General features: G+C 40.6%; 1 protein-coding gene across 2 annotated transcripts; it reads right to left on the reverse strand.

Annotated features, from left to right (window-relative positions):
• Nucleotides 1-7,667: 7,667 nt before the first annotated feature.
• On the reverse strand, nucleotides 7,668-13,776 carry CETN3 (centrin 3). Of its 2 annotated transcripts, none has more exons than XM_033164336.1 (5): nucleotides 13,703-13,776; nucleotides 11,734-11,869; nucleotides 9,756-9,870; nucleotides 8,815-9,006; nucleotides 7,668-8,081 (listed from the first exon to the last, which is right to left on the reverse strand). In XM_033164336.1, the coding sequence occupies exons 1-5, from the start codon at nucleotides 13,708-13,710 to the stop codon at nucleotides 8,038-8,040; spliced, it is 495 nt and encodes a 164-aa protein (XP_033020227.1). In that variant the 5' UTR covers nucleotides 13,711-13,776; the 3' UTR covers nucleotides 7,668-8,037. The 2 variants fall into 2 exon arrangements, with proteins under 2 accessions (XP_033020227.1, XP_033020226.1); XM_033164335.1 differs by lacking the exon at nucleotides 13,703-13,776 and adding an exon at nucleotides 13,475-13,664 and having other exon boundaries at nucleotides 7,755-8,081.
• Between the last annotated feature and the right edge of the window lie 6,035 nt (nucleotides 13,777-19,811).

Here is a 19,811-nt window from a genome sequence, read left to right on the forward strand (position 1 = left end):
ATGAAATTTCAAAAAAAAATCTGTGTGTTTAAATTCAAGCTTTTAATATTTTATCCATTAATTAAGTTCTATTCCTAGTGACATTGAGTCCCTCCAGTTTGTTTATTAACCTACCACAGTTATTACATCAGTTGTGCACATTGCAACTGATGTACAACATTCTGCCTCCATAAACTCCAATACCACAACAGTGGGTTTGATACAGTCATCGTACTTCAACTCCCATGCACTGATTCAGTGAGAGGATAAAGCACAGTGCAGTTTCGCTTAGTCTGCAGCGCTTCAAGGTCAGGATTTATTGTAATGTAAATCACAAAGCAATTTTATCTTGACAGAGATTATATACTGTTAAAATATTTCTCGATGAATTTAGCGATGCGTTTGCTTTTTCTTTGCAACTGCTGTGTGAGTTGGACTTTAGCCCAGAAAAGAATGAGATAGCAGCAGCCTGCTTGGTTTACCAGCAACAACTTAAACCTCTCTCCCCAGACCTGTTCAGGGCTCAGAAACAATAAAAGAAAAAAGAAAAAATCCATTGTTCCTGAACCTAGCCCTCTCTCAACCAACTGTGAGTGCGCACACACGTGCATTTCACATAAGTGCATGTGTGTGTGTGCATGCTATGGGTTGTATCCAAAGGTGCCTTTATGCATGCAAACATGCAGTCCTCTCCCAGAGGAATATTTTACACCTTATGTTGCGTGTCATGAAGGAAAGGGGAAACTAGATTCAGCCTCTCACAGAAGCAGAAGCATGAGACCTGCAAAAGATTGCACACTATTTTCCTGACATGTTGGTTGCTCTAATAGAAGTTTTGCACTAATATGGATTTTGGAATTTTACCTAATAGAGGTACTCTTGGGCACTGACTCACAGAAGCATTTTCAGAACTCTCCATTAGATGTTCTCTCCGTTCTTCTCATGATTCCGTGGATAGAATACCACACACTTTGCACAAACACTAATTGGTGTTGAGGAGGAAAGCCACCCGTCCCTTGGCTTTTGTCCTCCATCCACTCACACCACTGAGATATACACACGCATGAGATACACACTTTTCACACGTAAACAGCTGGATGAAGAAAGAATGTAAGAAGAGTCTGCTGGATCAGGCCAATGGCCCACCTAGTCCAGCATCCTATTCACACAGGGGTTAACCTGATGCCTGTAGGAAACCCAGGATTTGAGCACAAGAGCACCTTCCTTTCTCAAAGCCATCAAGGTTGGTGGCCTTTACTGCCTCCTGTGGGAATGAGTGCCATAGTTTAACTATGGGCATCAAAGAGGCTCTTTCTTTTATTGGATGGTTCATGAGTTGAATGGAGCAATCTTAGCTTTCTCAATAAAATAAATAAATAAATGAGTTAAACTCACACAATGCCTGTTTCTTTCCTTATGGAGAATGTATTTTATAGAACACAATAAGATCAAACATGTGTAGATTTTAAATGTTCACTTTTTGTCTGTGGTGCTATAAGGAAATCTGAGATTACTTTAAAAATTAGATGTCTAAAAAAATCAAAGATTACAACAGGTGAAAAACTCTATACCTTTTAAGGTGTCAACACACTGACAGAGTTAAAAGACCACTTTCCCCCTTCATTTCTTCTTCAGATGCTGCTATATAATAACAATAGGTCCCCCTAGTGGGAGGGAAAAGCTAAAATCTATGCTGTTCTACTTCTAAATATATCTGTGCTAATCCACTATAGCAACCTTGATTGTTACATTCAAAGTTCTCTCCCACTCGTAAAAATAAATGCTTGAAGAGATTTAATTAAGCTTTGTATGCCACTTTAATAATATAATGCAAGGTATGCTGTTTCTTCAGTACTGAATTGCTTCATTAAGCAATCACATCAGAAGCCCCACCAGTCCAGATTCAAGCGCAAAAATGGAAATCTACCTGCTAAGTATTTCATCACATTAACAGAATAATCCATTACATTGGATTTAATGTTGATATGTACCAAGTTCCTCAAATAGTATAACAATGCAAAATAAGTGCAGACCTACAACTACATAGTTTTAAAAAAGGATTTGGGGGATATGATGGAAATTAATAGGTAGCATGTTCATGTGTGCTAGTGCACACACTAAAAATGAGTTCTAACATGAAAGCATTGTGTCTGGAAAAGTAAGAAGACAATTCATTTCCCTTTATAATTGGTGAGTTTCATAAGCCTTGTCTCACACTAAGATAATTTATAAAGTAATTTCCTGTTGTGGTGTATATAAAACAGAGGGAACAAATATAACAACAGATAACAATTAAAGGAGAAAAACAAAATTATAAAATGGGCATGTCGAATGAGTACAGTTGTGCATGGGTTAAAATAATGGTGTCCAAGTAAAGAATATTAGCACTATCTGATTATCAAGTACAGTGGTACCTCGGTTTTTGAACGTAATCCGGTCTGGAAGACCAAGTTCCGAAAAGTTCGAAAACTGAAGCATTTTCTTCCTGAAGCATTTACTTCCGGAAACTGAATACGGAAGCCGCGTGGCATGTTCGACTTCCGAAAAGCGTTCGAAAGCCGAAGTATTTACTTCCGGGTTTACAGTGTTCGAGTTCCGAAATGTTCATCAATGAATGGAGACGTTCAAAAACCGAGGTACCGCTGTATATCTTGCCCTCGGCTTGCTACTTTTCCTCCCCTTCCTGGCTCACGTAACAGCTAACTCTGCCCTAAAAATTCAGACTCTGTCGTGACAACTCTGATACGTCACCTACGCCTAGTCTCATATCTAAGTGCTGGAGGAGGAAATATACCCATTTGTCATCTGGCACAAAGCCCCATTTCCTTGGTTCTCTTAATGGCCTATCTGGACTGGCTATTCCAGCATTTGAATTTGTGCTGGATCCAGGAATAAAAGGGTCTCTCATGGAGTCTACTTCCTCTCCACTCTCCACCAAACTGTCCTTGTATTCACAAACTCATAGCGGTATTATTATCTTGGCAAAGTGTGCCAGCATATTTGAGGTGGATTAATAATAGTTTTCAAACACTTTTAAAATAACTTGGGTTGGGGGGGGTTGGCGGTGGAGTAGGGTGGATCTTTGAGTTTTCTGTTAAAAATAGCATGGAGTTCAATGTCAGGATTATGCAACAAAGAGATATTTAAGTCATATTCATGGTGTGTACGTGGCATTGAGAAGCAAGCTGTCTTACGTTTTTGAGATGCAATGCTTACTAGTCCACAGCTAATAGACAGTGCCTGTAGCATGTTTTTGCTAGACAGAAAAGCAAACAATCCTCTGTATGGATTTTTGAAGCTTCGCATGACCTCCTGTTCATCTTTGATATTGTAGCAAAACTACCCAATTGGATTTGTACAGATTTTCCCTTGATATAATGTGGGGATGAAGGAAGATCTTGAAACACTGACCTCTCTTTTTTCTCAGAGAGACCATTTTCCTTTTGTTAACCAATGATGAAAACCTTCTGAATGTCCCTGCAGACTTGCTATAGTGGCAATTATCTCCCAAGACTGGTACAGAAATGATGTCTGGAAGGTTTTGCTGACGACAGCCGCTATCTGATGAAACTCTTGACCTAATGAAAAAATACAACAGTAGAACGAGCTCTGGCGTCTGCACCGGCTAATTCTAGTACAAGACAAATTGTTCTCACTTCTGCACTGGTTGCTTTCCTCATTTAGTCATTAAGAAAATCCAACAATATCCAAACACAGTTTAAATAAAGCAGTAAATCATTCCTTCTGTGTCAGAGATGAATGTGGTTTCTTCTGCAGCCAAAACAGCACCATCCAGGCAGGGATCTGCTAGTGCACATGTGCTCTGCTTCCCATAAAACAGATTTGCTTTTACCTGTGAAATTACTTACCTCATATATGTCCATTTGGCGACTTTGATCTGCAGAATTGGCACTGCCACAGGTACATGGTTCCTTTGGAACTCCCTGCCTATTGACATCAGGCAAACACCTTCACTGTTCCCTTTGGCACCTACTAAAATAATATCTATTTAGGCAAGCCTATGTAAAATTTCCGTTTCCGTGCGCTGCTCTGGTTCACCAGAAGTGGCTTAGTCATGCTGGCCACATGACCCGAAAGCTGTCTGCGGACAAACACCGGCTCCCTTGGCCTATGGAGCGAGATGAGTGCCACAACCCCAGTTGTCCACGACTGGACCTAATGGTCAGGGTTACCTTGACCTTTACATTTATGTAAAATATTGACATGTGCTCTAATCCATGTTTAGCTTATTGTTGATTTTAAACATTTAATCAATGTTCTAAAAAGCTACTGTTAACTGTTTTTACTGATGGTTTCAGAGTTTTCTCCTATTGTAAACTGTATTGAGGTTTGTTTTTAAAGTTAAGAGGTATATAAATTTTATGAAACGAGTAAAATATTCTCCCATGCCTGGAACCAACCCCCTCAGGCTGATCTGGGGGGGGGGGAGTTACCTCATGACTTCTTCCCCTGAACTTTAACTGGGAAACTGACACATGGGAAACATGGAAGAATGGCTATCAAGCACATGTGGTCAGTGTACTTGCTGATTTTCAATTGAAGACCTTCTTCTTTTCTGTTTTTTTATTTAAATAATAATAATTCAGCACTGATTTCTTTAAAAGGTAAAAATACTTCGCTTTTTTATGAGCAGCTGTCAGGCACACAGTAGGCAGCGTCTCCACTTTCCAGTACTTACAAAATAGTGAATGGTAGATGTCATGTTTTCAAGAAATGCAGGCTCCCAAGAAAGTACCAAGTGTACACGACTGAAGAAGTGATTTGTAGAATGAAATAACGGGCACTCTCCCCTGGCAACTTTGAAAGTAAGGCAAGTGCATCAAAAACCCTGTACCCCGTCCATTAGAAATTTGCAGAAATTTCCTAATTTTTGAATTCATTTTCTTTCCCATTGAATGCTAGAGAATAGAAAAAAGAAAAAGAAAGTGGGAGCAATTTTCACCACAGCATTTGCAGCGGCAAGCTTGTGGGAGAAGGTTTGCAGAAGTACCAAAAATGTCTTGAAAAAAGAAAAATCCTAAGGGGAGGACCCTCCAAACAGTGCAATGAGGACTGAGTGTGTTCAGTGGTTGGAGAGCTGATTTTGAGGTGGGAAATTGAATAGAGGGAAGAGCTTTTTTTCCCCCCAGCTGGAACTTTCTGGAAGGCATTCTGACAGCCCTCAGCTAGCCCCTGGAAGTGTGGGGAGAGACATGGCCAGCCTCAGCAAAGGCCCGCTGTGCCTCTGGCTCACGGGGAGACCCTCCCCGGAGCCCGAAGGGGACATCTTCTATAGGCTCCAGAGAGGGTCTCCTCATGAGCCAGAGGTGCAGCAGGCCTTTGCTGAGGTTCTGCAGCCTTCCAGCTAACACATGGGAAAGCTGCACTGAGCAAGCCCCCATCCTGCTCTGGCAGGAGCTGGATAGGCAGGAGGGATGTTAAGGTGCTCAGCTGAGGTGTGGAAACCTCTCTGCCCCTCAGCGGAGCAGCCTCAACAAGCCTCTGGCTCGCGAGGACACACACACACACCCCAGCCCAAAGAGGTGCGTCCTGGCACTTTTTTCTCTAGAAAAAAAGCACTGGGGAAGAGGAACACTCTTCACTGCAATGTTTTGAAGAGAACACAAGGGTCCTCTAGTCCAGCCCCCTGCAATGCAGGAATTTTTGGCCCAACGTGAGGCTCAAACCCACAACCCTGAGGTTAAGAGTCTTATGCTCTGCCAGCTGAGCTATCCACCCGATTTGTCTTCTGTACATGTTAGCACATCATTTGAGTATCAGGAACCCAGAATGAAGTCAAGCAACAAGTCTCTTATCTATCCTACTTTTAAGTATCTGTCGGAGTCTGACTGCAGAAACAACAAGAAGTGCAGAGAACACAGTGGACTCTCACAACTGTGTATACTTTTAAGAGCTTGCTTCGAAGCAAAGCTGCTGTGGCCCTATGGAGTACAATTCCTATTATCTCTAGTCATTGGCCAAGCTGGCAGAGGGTGATGGGAGTGTTTGAAAAGCATGGAAGAATGTACAGTGCCTCTCTTACCATTATAATGTGCATATCAGTTGTTCTGGCATCTTTTCCCCTAGAAAGCAGCTTTCAAATGCTCTGATTAGAAAAAGTAGGGAGGAAAAGAATGCTTGCTTAACTACTTCTCTGCTTGCCATCTTTCCACTCCAACTTGCCAAGAGACTTGACTCCAGTGGCAGGGATCAGCTCCACCTGTAGCTCCTGAGAAAAACTCATTTCATTAGGACTTTGGCTTCATATTTAAGATGCCCAGCGGAAGCCTTGCTTGTAGAGGAACAATTGGGAGTGCACTACATGGTCTTCGTAGGGTTTTATCTGCATCATATCTGGGCATCATATTGCATTTAGTGTGGGACAGGTAGGCTTGGCTAGGGAAGAATTACCTTAGGCCCAATTAGCATCCCTGCTGGGCTAATCTGGCCACAGGTTCCCTATGCCTGATTTACAGGGACACCTAAAATAGGGTGAAGAAGTGTGAATCACTTGCTTCTTCTCCCTTCATGACATGCAAAACATTTTCCCCCAACACTAGGATTGATGTTAGCAGGGCCATCTGTCATCCTTGCATTATGCTTTCAACTTTGTTGTTTAAACTTCAGAGAAAAAAGGTTATCTTGTGTTCGGATATATGAAGTGAAATGCATCTCTCAAACAACTAAAGCAAGCTTTGCTCTTAAAAACAAACAAACCCAGAAGATTCTGAGTATCAACATCAAAATGTTATCTCCCAGTAACTTGTGGTACCTAACTTCGAAGTTGCTGAAAGGGTGTCTACAGCAATGACACATCTAGCCAAATGGAAGAGGACGTAACAGAACATGCAAAGCATGCAAAGGGAAAACAAAAAAGGTACGATAGCTTGAGAACATAGCCTCTGATAGGATCAGTCAGGAATACATTTTATGCAACATATCTAACCTTTTATACTGAGGTTACAGCTAGTTTCCCCAAGAAAAAGTAGTTAGAAGGCAGTTTGCCTCTTCTAAGATTGCAAGTTATTTCCCCAAGTCATACTCAAGAGTAGACCTAATGAAAGTAATGGAACTCAGTTACTTTTCCGTTTATTTTACCTGATTTGGCTGGACAGTTGAAGCCACTATTGCATGCTGACAGCTTCTAGGAGCCACAGGTGAGAGCTGAGTGCAGGGTGGTGGACAAACGACCCCAGAAGCACATGACCCTCACTAGAGGTTCTACTCCTACCCTAACACCTCATACACCCCAATGGTAGCTGATGGGTCTCAAATCCTCAGTGCGTTAGGGGCTTCCTCTGCATGTGAAGACAGGCTCTGGAGTACTGAGGGGATGAAAGCAATAGTGGGTCCAACAGTAAAGAAGATGGTTACCATACAGGCCATAGAGGAAAATGATGGGTAGGTGGGGCTCATCAACCTGGGAAGGTAGCCCATCTAGGAGACAAGCTGATCCTAGAACTCTGCTGCTTTGCAGCTCTACTCATTCCTGAGAAAAGCTTTGGGAGTAAACCCATTGGGGGAAAGGAGTGACACAAAATGTAATGAAATAAATAGTTTACAATTACTGCTACACAACAGAAGCATAACCTAAAAGGCCAAATGTGATTTCACCACCAAATTAAGCAGTACTACAGCTGACAATTACAACCACAATCCATTTGGATTAAACACTCCAACAAGGGTTACAGAATATAAAAAGAATACTTTATTAAAATGGATGTCTGTTAAACTCTTATATAAAAACTAAGGCCACGGCTAATGCTAAAATAATGTCAACTTCAAAAGGTTTTATACTATGATTTAATTTAAAATTCTTATACAAAGCTATTTTACAAATGAGTACTTAAACGTAACACTGCTTAATCTAAAATTTAATGATATAAAATATCAACCTCTTAGTACATAGATTTTGTGTTTCTTTTGGTCCTTTGAGGAAAATTATTTTTTGCATGGCTCCTGCTACAGAAATTAACTTAAACAGAAAGGTGGCAGCTTCAATGTTGAAAGCCAATAATCCTTCCTTTTTGTGCCAAGTACATTTCTTTTCTTGTACTGTTAAACATCTCCAGTCATGATGGCAATAAATTCTTCCTGGTTGACTGAAAAAATGAAGAAAACAGGTAAGTATTGACTGCATATCTTACTTGAAAGCTTTAATCAATCAAATGAGCTCCTTTTGGCAGTCTGAAGGAGGCTAAATACTGAAATTCTCTCAAAAATATTAAAGCAAATTAACATACATTTGGAAAGTCTGTAGTGGACCCTTTTGAAGGATTAACTTGGTATGAAATCCTCAAGAGCAAGCAATTATCACACGAAATTAAAATAATTTAGCTTTACTAAAACAGACTAGTTGGTAATTGCTTACATATACATACATATATATATATATATATATGCTGCTATCATTTCATGCTGCATATTGTTACAAGCCCCAAACCCTCTTGGCCTTGTCTTCTAAATTTGAAGGTACTCTTATATTTATTGATTTCTAAGGAAGATTCTATGGTTATTTTTAGTGACTTATATTGCAGATTCAACAGCATTGTAGGCAGACAATAATAATTCACCCCCATTTTATTTATTCACTGCAAAATAACAGAAGAGGCCAATGCATTCATGTATAACCTATGCCATATAATTTCATACTTTAATAGGGAGAAATTGAATTTCATTCCCAGATCCATGGGTAGTTTGTAGGATTGCATTTCCTGGAGGGAAAATCAGTCACTTGCTTGACCATAAAATCATCACACGGAAAACAAATTAAATGCACTATTTCTATACCACATTTATGATTAGCACATGAACATAGCATTTTTTTGAACTTACTTTCTCCATCACCATCTTTATCAAATTCTTCAATCATTGCTCGAAGTTCTTCATCAGTCATGTTTTCCCCAAGTTCTCTAGCTACACGGCGCAGGTTTCTCAAGCTTATTTTACCCGAATCATCATCATCAAACAATTTAAATGCCTTGAGGATCTCTTCATGAGGATCTCGCTCAAGTATCCAGTCTGTCACTGAAATGAAAACCATTGGGAGATCTGGTCTATTTCTATGAAGTTAACTCTACTTCCGTTGGTGAAAAATATAATAATTCTGCATTGAAATGCTCTAACTCTGTTCCCAACTCTCGGGTTTCTGACCCAAAGAATTTAAAAGGTTAGCTTTCATCATCTACCTAAACTTACTGAATACTTAGCAAGGTAACTGAGTAGTTATACTTCATTTCTGCAGAAAACCCACTCTCTCTTTTGATCTTTCTATAGCAACAGCAAATATTGTAGGAATCTTCTACATACGGCTGCCGAAGTGAAATACAAAAATTGCCCCAACATAATAATTACTTTTCCATAGTCCAAAAGTGTTAAAAAAAGTTGTGGATACAGAATTAAAAAATGAAAGTTTTTAAAAGGAGATACAGGGGGGAGGGAATAGCAGGACATGAAAAACTATAAAATGCTAGTAAAGTTTAAGGTAATCTATCCCCTTTGTTCAGTTTCATAACTACTAGCAGATAAAGTTGGGGTAGAAGAGCAGAAAGTGCAAGCTGCATGCAGAGGGTGAAAACAAAATTCTGATAGTTTCCATATATTATTATTATTATTTTGCGAGGGGAACACAATGCTGTAAACATTAAAAGGCTCATCTGTGTTATCCCTGATACATTTGCATACCCATCCATTAAGAATCAGACCAGCTAAATTACCAGCTATCAATTATTGCCAAATTTCCTCCTGTCAATACATGTTTAAAATCCAATACTCACCAACTTCATTAAAATCTTCAAATGTGATTTTCCCAGTTCCTTCCCGATCATAATCCTTCAGTATCTTTAGCACATCTGCTTTTTTCACATCAAAACCTAAGGCTCTCATTGCCACCTTTTGGGAAAAGACAGAAATGCAACAATGTTGACTCACAAACCATTTATTCGTCGTAGTTCATATTGACTGCAATAGCAAGTTGATAATAAATGACATTTTTACTCATATGAGAATTTCCTAGATGATAGTAAAGAAAAAAATCCTAGGTAGATGTATGGGATTGTAAAGATAAAACTTCCAAGTGATTAAACATTTCTGAAAGTCTGCCCACTTTTTTCACAAATGCATGGAGGGAAAAAATGGGGTTTGTGCAGTTTTAAGTACTTGGTTGGCTGGGGGGGGGGCAGGAGAACATGATTGCCCTACCCAAGCCAACACATCTGGCGTCCAGAGCGGGAGAAGCAATACTTCCCTTTTGCCAGCAAACAGGACATTACCAAGAGGGCTCCTGCAACACTGCAGGGATCTCTGCAACCATCTCAGATTCCTGAGCAAAACGGGTGCTCTGAAGCCAAGCCAAACAGCATTCTGCACATCGTTTATGGACCTATATTTCCTGATCTCCAGCCAAGAAGCATCTGGTGCCTCCAAAAGCAGCACCTGAAGCGCTACTTTGACAGATGAGAGTTCTTGTGATGCCACAGGAGCCACGATGGTAATTTCCTGTTTTCTGGGTGGAGGTTTACCAGTGGAGGGAGACAAAGGTAACTCTCATTATACTTTGGCCTTGCCGGCACTTTTTCAGAGTGAAATTCGCTAGGAGAGCAGCAGTGATCAAGCCAAATGCAGAATGAGCATAATATTTTATTCTATGCTGCTGCTGGAGTGAATCGAGAAAACTGGATGCACCCGTAGATTACCAACTTGCTGTCCTTGTTTAACCTCGTTTACTGACATTACAAAATAAGCACGATGACTGAGTAGAAATGTATTGGTTTGTGCTGTCAGTATCCTAAATAGTTCAACAACAACTTTTATCTCTCCAAGCTCTAAAATTGAAATTTTGTGAGAAAAGAACAAGAAAAAAATAGCTCTATGAAAAAGACACTTTGGGATGGCAACCAGATGGAATAAATTTCCCACCCAAGCTGCCTTTGGCTCTTACAAAATGAGAGTGGAAGATTTGACAGTATGACATTTTGAAAATGAAAATGTTTATTATATTAAGGCTGCATGGGATTAAGCCTTACTGAAATCATGGAGACTTTCTTCAGAGCAAAAAAGTTTAAGATTGTATTGCAGGAGAACCACTGACATCAAGGATCTTAGAACATTACTATATTGCACATAACTCCACATAGCACCCTTAAGATGTTTCTGACAAAGAAACACAGGCTATGGTGTTATCATGTATACCATACCACAAATGCTAAAATTCTAGATCTGTAGTTTCTTCTGGAATGCAGATCTATGTAACTATGAGCACCAAGGGGCATGCATCTTTCTTAGTATTTACTTTTAAGTGTTTCTGCCTTATGGCTGATTTAAATATCATAGAAACAGATGTTGTTGTTGTTGTTTAGTCGTTTAGTCATGTCTGCCGCCAATTCAAGAGCTGCTGCAGTGAAGCTGCTAAAGTGTGAGCTATAAAACTAGTTCAAACCTAACTACATGCAAACCACTTCCTTACAATCTCAGTCTCCTCTACACTATGTGAGCAATACTGGCCTATCTCATAGGAAGGTTGCAAAGATTACTAATATTGTATACTGTATACTTACTGAATATTCAGCAAGTGCTATATAAATGCTATTATGCCACACAGTTTTACTCTGTATGAAGCACAGCCATCTTTGTTCATAGCATGTATACCACAGAAAAATGTGTCACAATATGTAGCTAACACGCCTTATAAGGCTTTATACAACACTGTACAATTATAAAGCAAAATATCAATATTTTTATGAGAAAATCAATTGCCTTCAGTTCATGATAATCTATAGCTCTGTCTTTATCCGTGTCGAACAAGTCAAAAGCATCTTTAATTTCTTGTTTCTGTTCTTCAGTCAAGTCTCTTCTTTTCTTTCTCTTGGTTTTGTCAACAGGAAGCTCAGCTCTAGATGATAAAGACAAATGTAGTCAGGTATGTTTTTCTCTCTCTTAAAGAACACACAATTTTAGTTCTGTAGCATGTCTTAGTGGGTAGGTATGTGTCACCTTGCTGATGAAGAAAACAGAATGAGAATTGATTTCATGAAATCTCCAGTCTTAGTTTTAAGATTTATGATAGATTCATAAACAACTGTATTTGGGCTAGGGCTGGTGTAGGAAAGCTTTGACCCTCCAGATGTTGCTGAACTACCATTCCCCTCACCCTGGTAAGCATGGCCAATTGCCAGGAATGAGGGGAGCTGTAGTTCTTCCAACATCTTGGGAGGATCAAATGTTTGCAACACTTGGACTAGAGTCTACAAAGACAAAACAATATACTCTGTCTGCCATCAAGACTCCCTTCTGCTCTTTTTAGTTCACCATTTCCCTGATATATGTATATTATATTCTTAAAATGGACTTCTGCATTCCAAAAGTCTACAGGTGTTCCTATACTGATTTAGTAAGGAAAGCAAGGGTGCTGATGTTTGCACCTAACTGAACACAAAAAGCCTGCCTTCCACAAACTCAGACCATTCAGCTTTCCAAACTTTTCAGGTTGGTGACACACTTTTAAGACATGCATAATTTAGTGATGGCTCACTTGGTTAGACCATGGTGCTCATAATGCCACGGTTGCAGTTTCGATCCCTGTATGGGACAGCAGCATATTCCTGCATTGCAGGGGGTTGGACTAGATGACCCTCAGGCTCCCTTCCAACTCTTACAATTCTATGACACAGTAATAACGTTTTACTAGCAAGCCAGAGGTTAAACTAACCCCTTTCCAGCCCTGGTAAGGAGCATGGGGAGTGTTTGCGCGACACACATTGCAGACGAGACACTAACGTGTTGCAACCGTTTGGAAAGCACTGTAGTAGAGGCTCTGCATGGCTTCAGATGGCATTCCCTGCCCTGCCTAAGATATACCAAGAACCAATCTGGAAATGTGTGCAGGGAAGGCATTTGCTGCACCACTAAGCTATGGCTCTGCGCACTGTAGTGGCAGCCCACCTCACCAATGATCACTTCCTAATGTTTATGAGATGGCCTGTAGCATCACAGCCCGAAAACTCAACTCTATGCGTGTCCTCCAACATAAGTAGGGTCTCTAGCTTTCACTCCATCCTTTAAGGAGAACGCTGGGCTGCTGCCTACCTATTCACCTTGGTTGCAAGCTTACATTATTCGATGTGCTGAAGTTGCTTAGATTATAAATCTAAATAGCATTAAATCACTTCCACAAGCAGCCTCGAGAACCTAAGCGGGGACACGTAGCATTCTTCCTTCCTCCTCCCTCGCCTACAAAGTCCAACAAAACAAGATGTAAATAATAATAATAATAAAAAGCTGAAATCCCCGACTCGAAAGACAAGAGGAATCGGGCGGCTACCAAATACTTTTGCGACGGGAGGTGGGAAGTGGTTGCCGCGCGCGCTGAAGCAAATATCGCGACAAGGCGGCTCGCGACGGTGGGGAGGGGGTAAAAAAACAAGTTGCGTTGCCATGGCAACAAGAAGCAAAAAAGCCCTTCGCTCGCGGCTTCCCTCCCTCCCGCCAAGGTACCAACCTCGCCACCAAATTCATTCTCCCAGCCCCACCCCTTAAAACCAGGCGGGAAGGGGGGCAGCGTGTCTCGGCTACTTTGGCCACCGGAACCCGGAATCAAGAGGAACAACAGCCTTTCCCTCGAAAGCGGGGCGCGAAAACCCGTTCCCTCCGACAACGCCGCTTCCCCTCTTCGGATTGCGAGCTTTAATTGGACCCCGCGAAGCGTCCCTCCCGCCCCGCCGCTCACAGCGCCATCGCAAGTGGCTAAGCCGCTTGTCAATCAAGTCCCAGGCGCTCCTCCCTCGTCTCCTGTTGAAAATTGGTGGGTACGCAGCCAACGTTTTACCCAGAAGGCGTTGCTGCTTATAGACGTCACAATGAAGCCTGGGAGAAGAATGTCGCGGCTCAGGGCAAATCGTCGTCGCGCTGATTGTTGACGTAATAAGAGCCCGCTGGTCCTTTGTCTCATTGGCTGCAGCCTTGTAGCGCATCCTCCCTATGATCAGAATACGAAAGCAATAGAGAAAGTCGCCGTTTTATGAGGGACAAATCTGAACCTATCAGTCAAGGGCATTTTATACAATGGACAGCATTTAGTAATGAAAGCTTCATGCTCTGGAGGTCGTATATTTGAATGGCCTCACATAGAGAAGGCTCTGCTCACAGAAAATCAAAGCACACGGGAGCACCGTTCGGAATAGCCTTCTTGACATTAATACACACACCCTTCTCCTTTCTATGAGTAGGGAGCTCTTTACACTCGAGTATGTCTTCACACAAGTCATTGCTGTACAGTACTATGCTATGGAATTGGCTCTCACAAGGTAATAGTTATGGGCATCACGTCACCAGGATTTGACAAATGCATGAAAACTGAAGCCATCAACAGCTACTTGACATAGTATATGTCTGTTCATTACATCCAGTACCTGGCCGTATGCTCTTCACTGATAGCTGGTGAACACATGAGAGAGAGAGAATGACGGCGTGAATTTGCTACATCAATGCATGCATGCTTTGCAATTGTTTGGAGGTCTCTGACGATGAAAAATAAGCCACTGTGGTGCAAGGGCTTTAGACCTGGACTAGCCAAGATTTTGGATTTGAATACCTGAAGCCCACTGAGTGTCTTTCGGCAAGTCACAAGCTTTCAGCCTAGTTTACCCCGTTTCTTCCTAATTTGGCGACAGAAAGACCCCATCAAGCAATTCTAGGCTGCATCAACAGAAGTATAATGTCCAAGATACAAGTAGCTATGGTATGTACAGCTCTATTCTGCTTTGGTCTGACTTCACCTGGCATACCATGTCCGGTTCTGGACACAACTGAAGGAGGCTACTGACAAACTACAACGTGAAGAGGTGGTAAGGGCTTGGACCTCAATTCCTGTGTGAATAAAGATTAAGGGAGATGGGTATGTTTATCCTGGAGAAGAGTCAATACGTTTGGCAGTCTTTAACTATTGGGAGGCTGTCACAGTGATGATGGGTCAATTAATTTTGCTTTGTTACTCCAGAGAGTAAGACCCAAACCAATTGAACATTAGGAAGACCTTCTTGGTGGTATGAGCTGACAGGCATTAGAACAGGCTCCCCTGGAAGGTAGTAAACTCTCTGATAAGAGATTTTTAAGCAGAGTTGCTGCAGCAGTGCATTTACTACACTGGCAGGGGTTGGACTAGATGACATCTGAGGTACTCTAAGAGTAGAACTCCCAGGTCAGAACTGGCAACTCCTTCTCTCAGAGCCTTAAGGCACCTACCAGTGAAAAAACACAGATCAAAGATTACTTTTTACAGTCTAATGCAATCCTTCCTCCTCAGCATCTCTTTTCTCAGAACTTAGTTCTATTATGTTCAGTACAGCTAACACACTGTTTGAAATTGCCGCTTGTATTATTTTCATTTCTTGCCTCAATGTAGGTTTTTTTTTTTAAGTTAAGCTCATATGTTACAATATCTGAAGGCTACTCATGGAAGAATCGTATTTTGAACTGAGTCATATCATATCTGTATATATAGAACTAAACCAGCAGATGGCATCTCTTTAAAAAAAGTAATTGCTCAGTATATATTTGAAAGGACAAGAGAACCTTAATATCTGAATAAAACTTTGTTCTTTTTACTCACTTTTTTTTCTCCAAGAGATTATTTGGTTTCTGTGTGAAAGTAAAAGAAACAAAAATTCAAACTAGCCCCAGCCCATTACATTTTCAGACATAAGCTGTAAGGTAAAGGTAAAGGGAACTCTGACTGTTAAGTCCAGTCGTGAATGACTCTGGGGTTGCGGCACACATCTCGCTTTACTGCCCGAGGGAGCCGGTGTTTGTCTGCAGACAGCTTCTGGGTCATGTGGTCAGCATGACTAAGCAGCTTCTGGTGAACCAGAGCAGTGCACGGAAATGCCATTTACCTTCCCGCTGGAGCGATACCTATTTATCTACTTGCACTTTGATGTGCTTTGTAACTGCTAGGTAGGCAGGAGCAGGGACCAAGCAACGGAAGCTCACCCCGTCACTGGGATTCGAACTGCCGACTTCTGATTGGTTTAGTCCACAGTGCCACCCGTGTTGTACATACATAATACATAAGCTGTATTGTCTTTTAAACTACTGCAAAACTCAAGCAACTTGTAACTTTCTAAACTCTGAAAACACCCTTCACCTCTCCCTTTCTCCCTTTTTATGAGAAGCGAGAACGTGTTAAGTTTATGATGAGCTTGTATTTTTCACTTAACATTTATTTGTGATCCTGTCTTCTACAATTTACTCTAGGCACAAACTTTTATTCCTTTTGCATTATGCTCTTACACAGGTGAGCAACAAAGAACGCAAAAAAGCACAACAGAAGATAACTGGAAGGAATCCAGATACAAAGAGAGATGTGTTCATAGGTGATGTAAATAGCATTGTAACTAGGAACATGAGTCCTCAATCTCAGTTAGCGTGGGTGATCTCTTATTATCAGTTAGCTGAATCAGCTATAATAAACACAATGAAAGCATTTTTTAAGGCATTGGAGCAAGATGTGGGATGTAATGGTTTTATGCTCCAAAATAATCCCAAGAAATTATGGTCAATGTTCTCATTTTCACAAAAGGATTTGGGCATTTTCACAAGGAACCCTTTCAACTTTCAACCCCACCCCCCCAAAAAAAACTCTTTCAGAGTGATGGCAGCTGTTATGGCCCGGCTATCACACCTGAGAAAAAATTATAGATTCCACCACTACCATTTGGCATCATCCATTCCATCGCTCAAAAGCAACATATATAACTTTCTCCTTTGGTTGGAGTTACAGGTAAGTAGCCGTGTTGGTCTGCCACAGTCAAAACAAAATAATTTTTTAAAAAAAATTCCTTCCAGTAGCACCTTAGAGACCAACTAAGTTTGTTCTTGGTATGAGCTTTCGTATCTGAAGAAGTGTGCATGCACACGAAAGCTCATACCAAGAACAAACTTAGTTGGTCTCTAAGGTGCTACTGCAAGGAATTTTTTCATTTTTCATTTCCTTTGGTTGGGTTAAAGATGAAATGGAAATGATCACTGGAGAGCTGTTTTGTGTCATAATTCTTTTATTATCAATATCTATGATAAAATAATATACAATTTCCCCTTGAAAACAGTGGCACATTAGTAAAGTTTTATCAGTAGACAGAAAAATGCATTACAACTTTTTAAAATGCTTTTAAATTGCATTTTACAGCACAATCCATGACCTGCTTAAGTAAAAACAGTTGAATCAACAACATATCATTGCCTTACCTCCAAGAACACTGTTGAACAGAATTGCATTTTAAGACTTTGTAAATACTGAATCCAGAGGGGATGTCAAGAGAATGTTTACAAATAAAGCAATAGTAAATGTATCATACTCTGTAATATATAAAGTGAACACATATATTTTGTTGTTTTTTAAAGGCATTACAATAATTAATGATAAAGGTCTTTCAATAAATTCATTCATAAATACACAAGGTCTTAGAATATAAAAATAATTAAGACAAAAGATAAGATTATATATTTTCACTCTAATGTTGTACTTTACTAACCAAAGCCAAGTGCAACTTACTTCTAAGTCAGCGGAGACTAGCCTGTGGTCCCCCAGATGACGTTAAACTCCAGCTCCCAGCAGCCTCACTCAGCTTGGCCAATAATTAGGGATGATGGAAGTTGTAGTTCAGCAATATATGGAGGGGCACAGGTTAGCCACCCCTGTTCTAAGTTAAAGCTCTGACTCGGGCTTACCAAGAATAAAGACTCAATGAACTGAGAGGAACTTGCTTTTGAGTAAACACATGCTTGGGGAGTTTCACAGCCCGATTCCTATTTGACTACATTTCCCAAGAACTACTTAAGACTTCAGAAGATAATCTGGCTTTGTGAGCACTGAAATAGAACAGAAATGTCCATTTTACAGAACGAAAATGTACCAGAACTGTTCCAACAGCAGAAACTCAGATCAGTTCTTAAGAGTAGTCTAACCTTTGGCAATCACAGTATTCCTTAGCTAAATTCTTCCCACAGTGAGCTGTCTAGTATGTGTCACTCACAGTAAGGCGTTTGGAAAAGAACTTTCAAGACACTGAAAAGGTGGGTAGGAGAGAAGGAATAGAGGATTTAGGCAGTTTGCTTTAACTGGGGGGGGGGGGGATCACCATTAATGTCTCAGAATCACTAGCACCTCAGCAGTATTTCAGTAGAACAGAATGACTATGTAGCAGTTGATTCCAAAAGGTGCACATTTCTACAAAATGAACAAGGTACCAGTCTCAAGTTGGCTGCAAATTTGGTGAAGTAGGAACCAGGTTAGCCTTAACTGTGCTTAAATATTGCTGTTGACACAATGCTAAGCAGCAGTTAAAACAGGAGGGAATTCACTTGAGAAGGAAATGGGTAGGCAGGGCATCAACTTGGCCCCTAAACTGTGGATGCCCAGCACGCACACCACAACACCGTGATGTCGAGGTGTGACATGTCATGACCCCGCAGCATTGGAGCGCTAGAGGTAAGGTGGCGACTGGCAGTGGGTGCAGGTCAGGCACCCACAGCAAAAGTTTTGTGGGGAGTGGAGTTGGCACCACTGCAAGGAGGGGTGAATGATCCGGCAACCCATTCCTAATCGCTTGACCACAGTCAAGAGGGCCTCTCCATTATATCTGCACTAGTCTTCAACCTGATGAGTTTTGTATTTGCTAATTTTTAGATTAATATCTTGTAAATTTGCAGGCTCATGGGTGCCTTTTCTCCCTAGCATTAAAAGGTATCAAATTAGTGGCTTTGGCTGTTAATAAATGGTATTTCCAAAGCCAACAGCCAAAGTGAAGCAGTCTGAAACATATATTTCTCCATTAGTTTGGTGAAAGCTTCAAACAAGATAAAGGCTAAAAGAGATTGCTAACCTCATTTCTAAGTGGTCATTCACCAGCAAGTCTGATCTTCCTGTTTACTGTTGTGCTTTAGTCTACAACAGGAAATAGGCACTATTAACATTTAAAGAATTAACTACATCCACCTATCCACCCTTGAGGGCTAAAGTGCTGATTACACTGGGGTCAAGCTGTGTATGTGCAGTACTCTTAGATGCATGGAAAATATGACGCAATAAAGTCACAAAAGGATAAAAAAATAATTTTGTGTGACAGCCACAATCCGAAGCTTTTCACTCTTCTCACAAGACAAGGGCCACTGTTAATATCCTTCCTAATATATCTCAAACTATCAATTTCATTTCAGTGTCATAGTTACAAGATAAAAATCTGTCTTCACACAATAAATTGGTAACTTCCCAGAGGGCTGCACAGGATTTTTATACTGGAAAAGTACAAACAACAGACAAGGAGTTTTTGTGAAGTTGCTTGAAAGTAAACATTATGGAAAATGGAAAAAGAAACAAAAGAAGAATGGCATTTGTAGGTTGCAAAGCTACTACTTGAAGTCCTAACTACACCTGTAATGTGAAAAGAAGCACAGATGACTCTAGAGCTGTAGCTTTTTGGCATCTTCTCTCCCAAAAATTCAATTTACTCTCTCCTGAGACCCAATTTATTCTCTACAATCCACAAAACAATTTGCAACACACAAGTGTTTCTATAGCTGCTATACAGAAGAAACCAAGGATGATTCCGGATGTGCATTATATTTAAAATTATCCGACGGAATCTTTTTAACAGTTATGTATTCATACATACACCATTAGTCACATTTAAAGAGCAAGCAATACACTTGAAATATTCACTTACATTTCGTTTTAGAAACAATAGTCAAATGCAACACACTTAATTCAAGAAGAGTAACAAGTTAGGGTGCAGTGCTTTATATTAACATTTGGTAATAACTTCAGGTTAAATTCACCCCAT

Source organism: Lacerta agilis, chromosome 11, assembly GCF_009819535.1.
Source record: "Lacerta agilis isolate rLacAgi1 chromosome 11, rLacAgi1.pri, whole genome shotgun sequence".
Lineage (NCBI taxonomy): Eukaryota > Metazoa > Chordata > Lepidosauria > Squamata > Lacertidae > Lacerta > Lacerta agilis.

Bases quoted from the DNA above. Each gene is read 5' to 3' on its own strand.
- CETN3 (XM_033164335.1), bottom strand. The intron at 9,007-9,755 runs GTGAGTATTGGA...TTTTCATTTCAG, and splicing joins TGAAGATTTTAATGAAGTTG to TGACAGACTGGATACTTGAG. The intron at 8,082-8,814 runs GTAAGTTCAAAA...TCATTTTTTCAG, and splicing joins TAAAGATGGTGATGGAGAAA to TCAACCAGGAAGAATTTATT.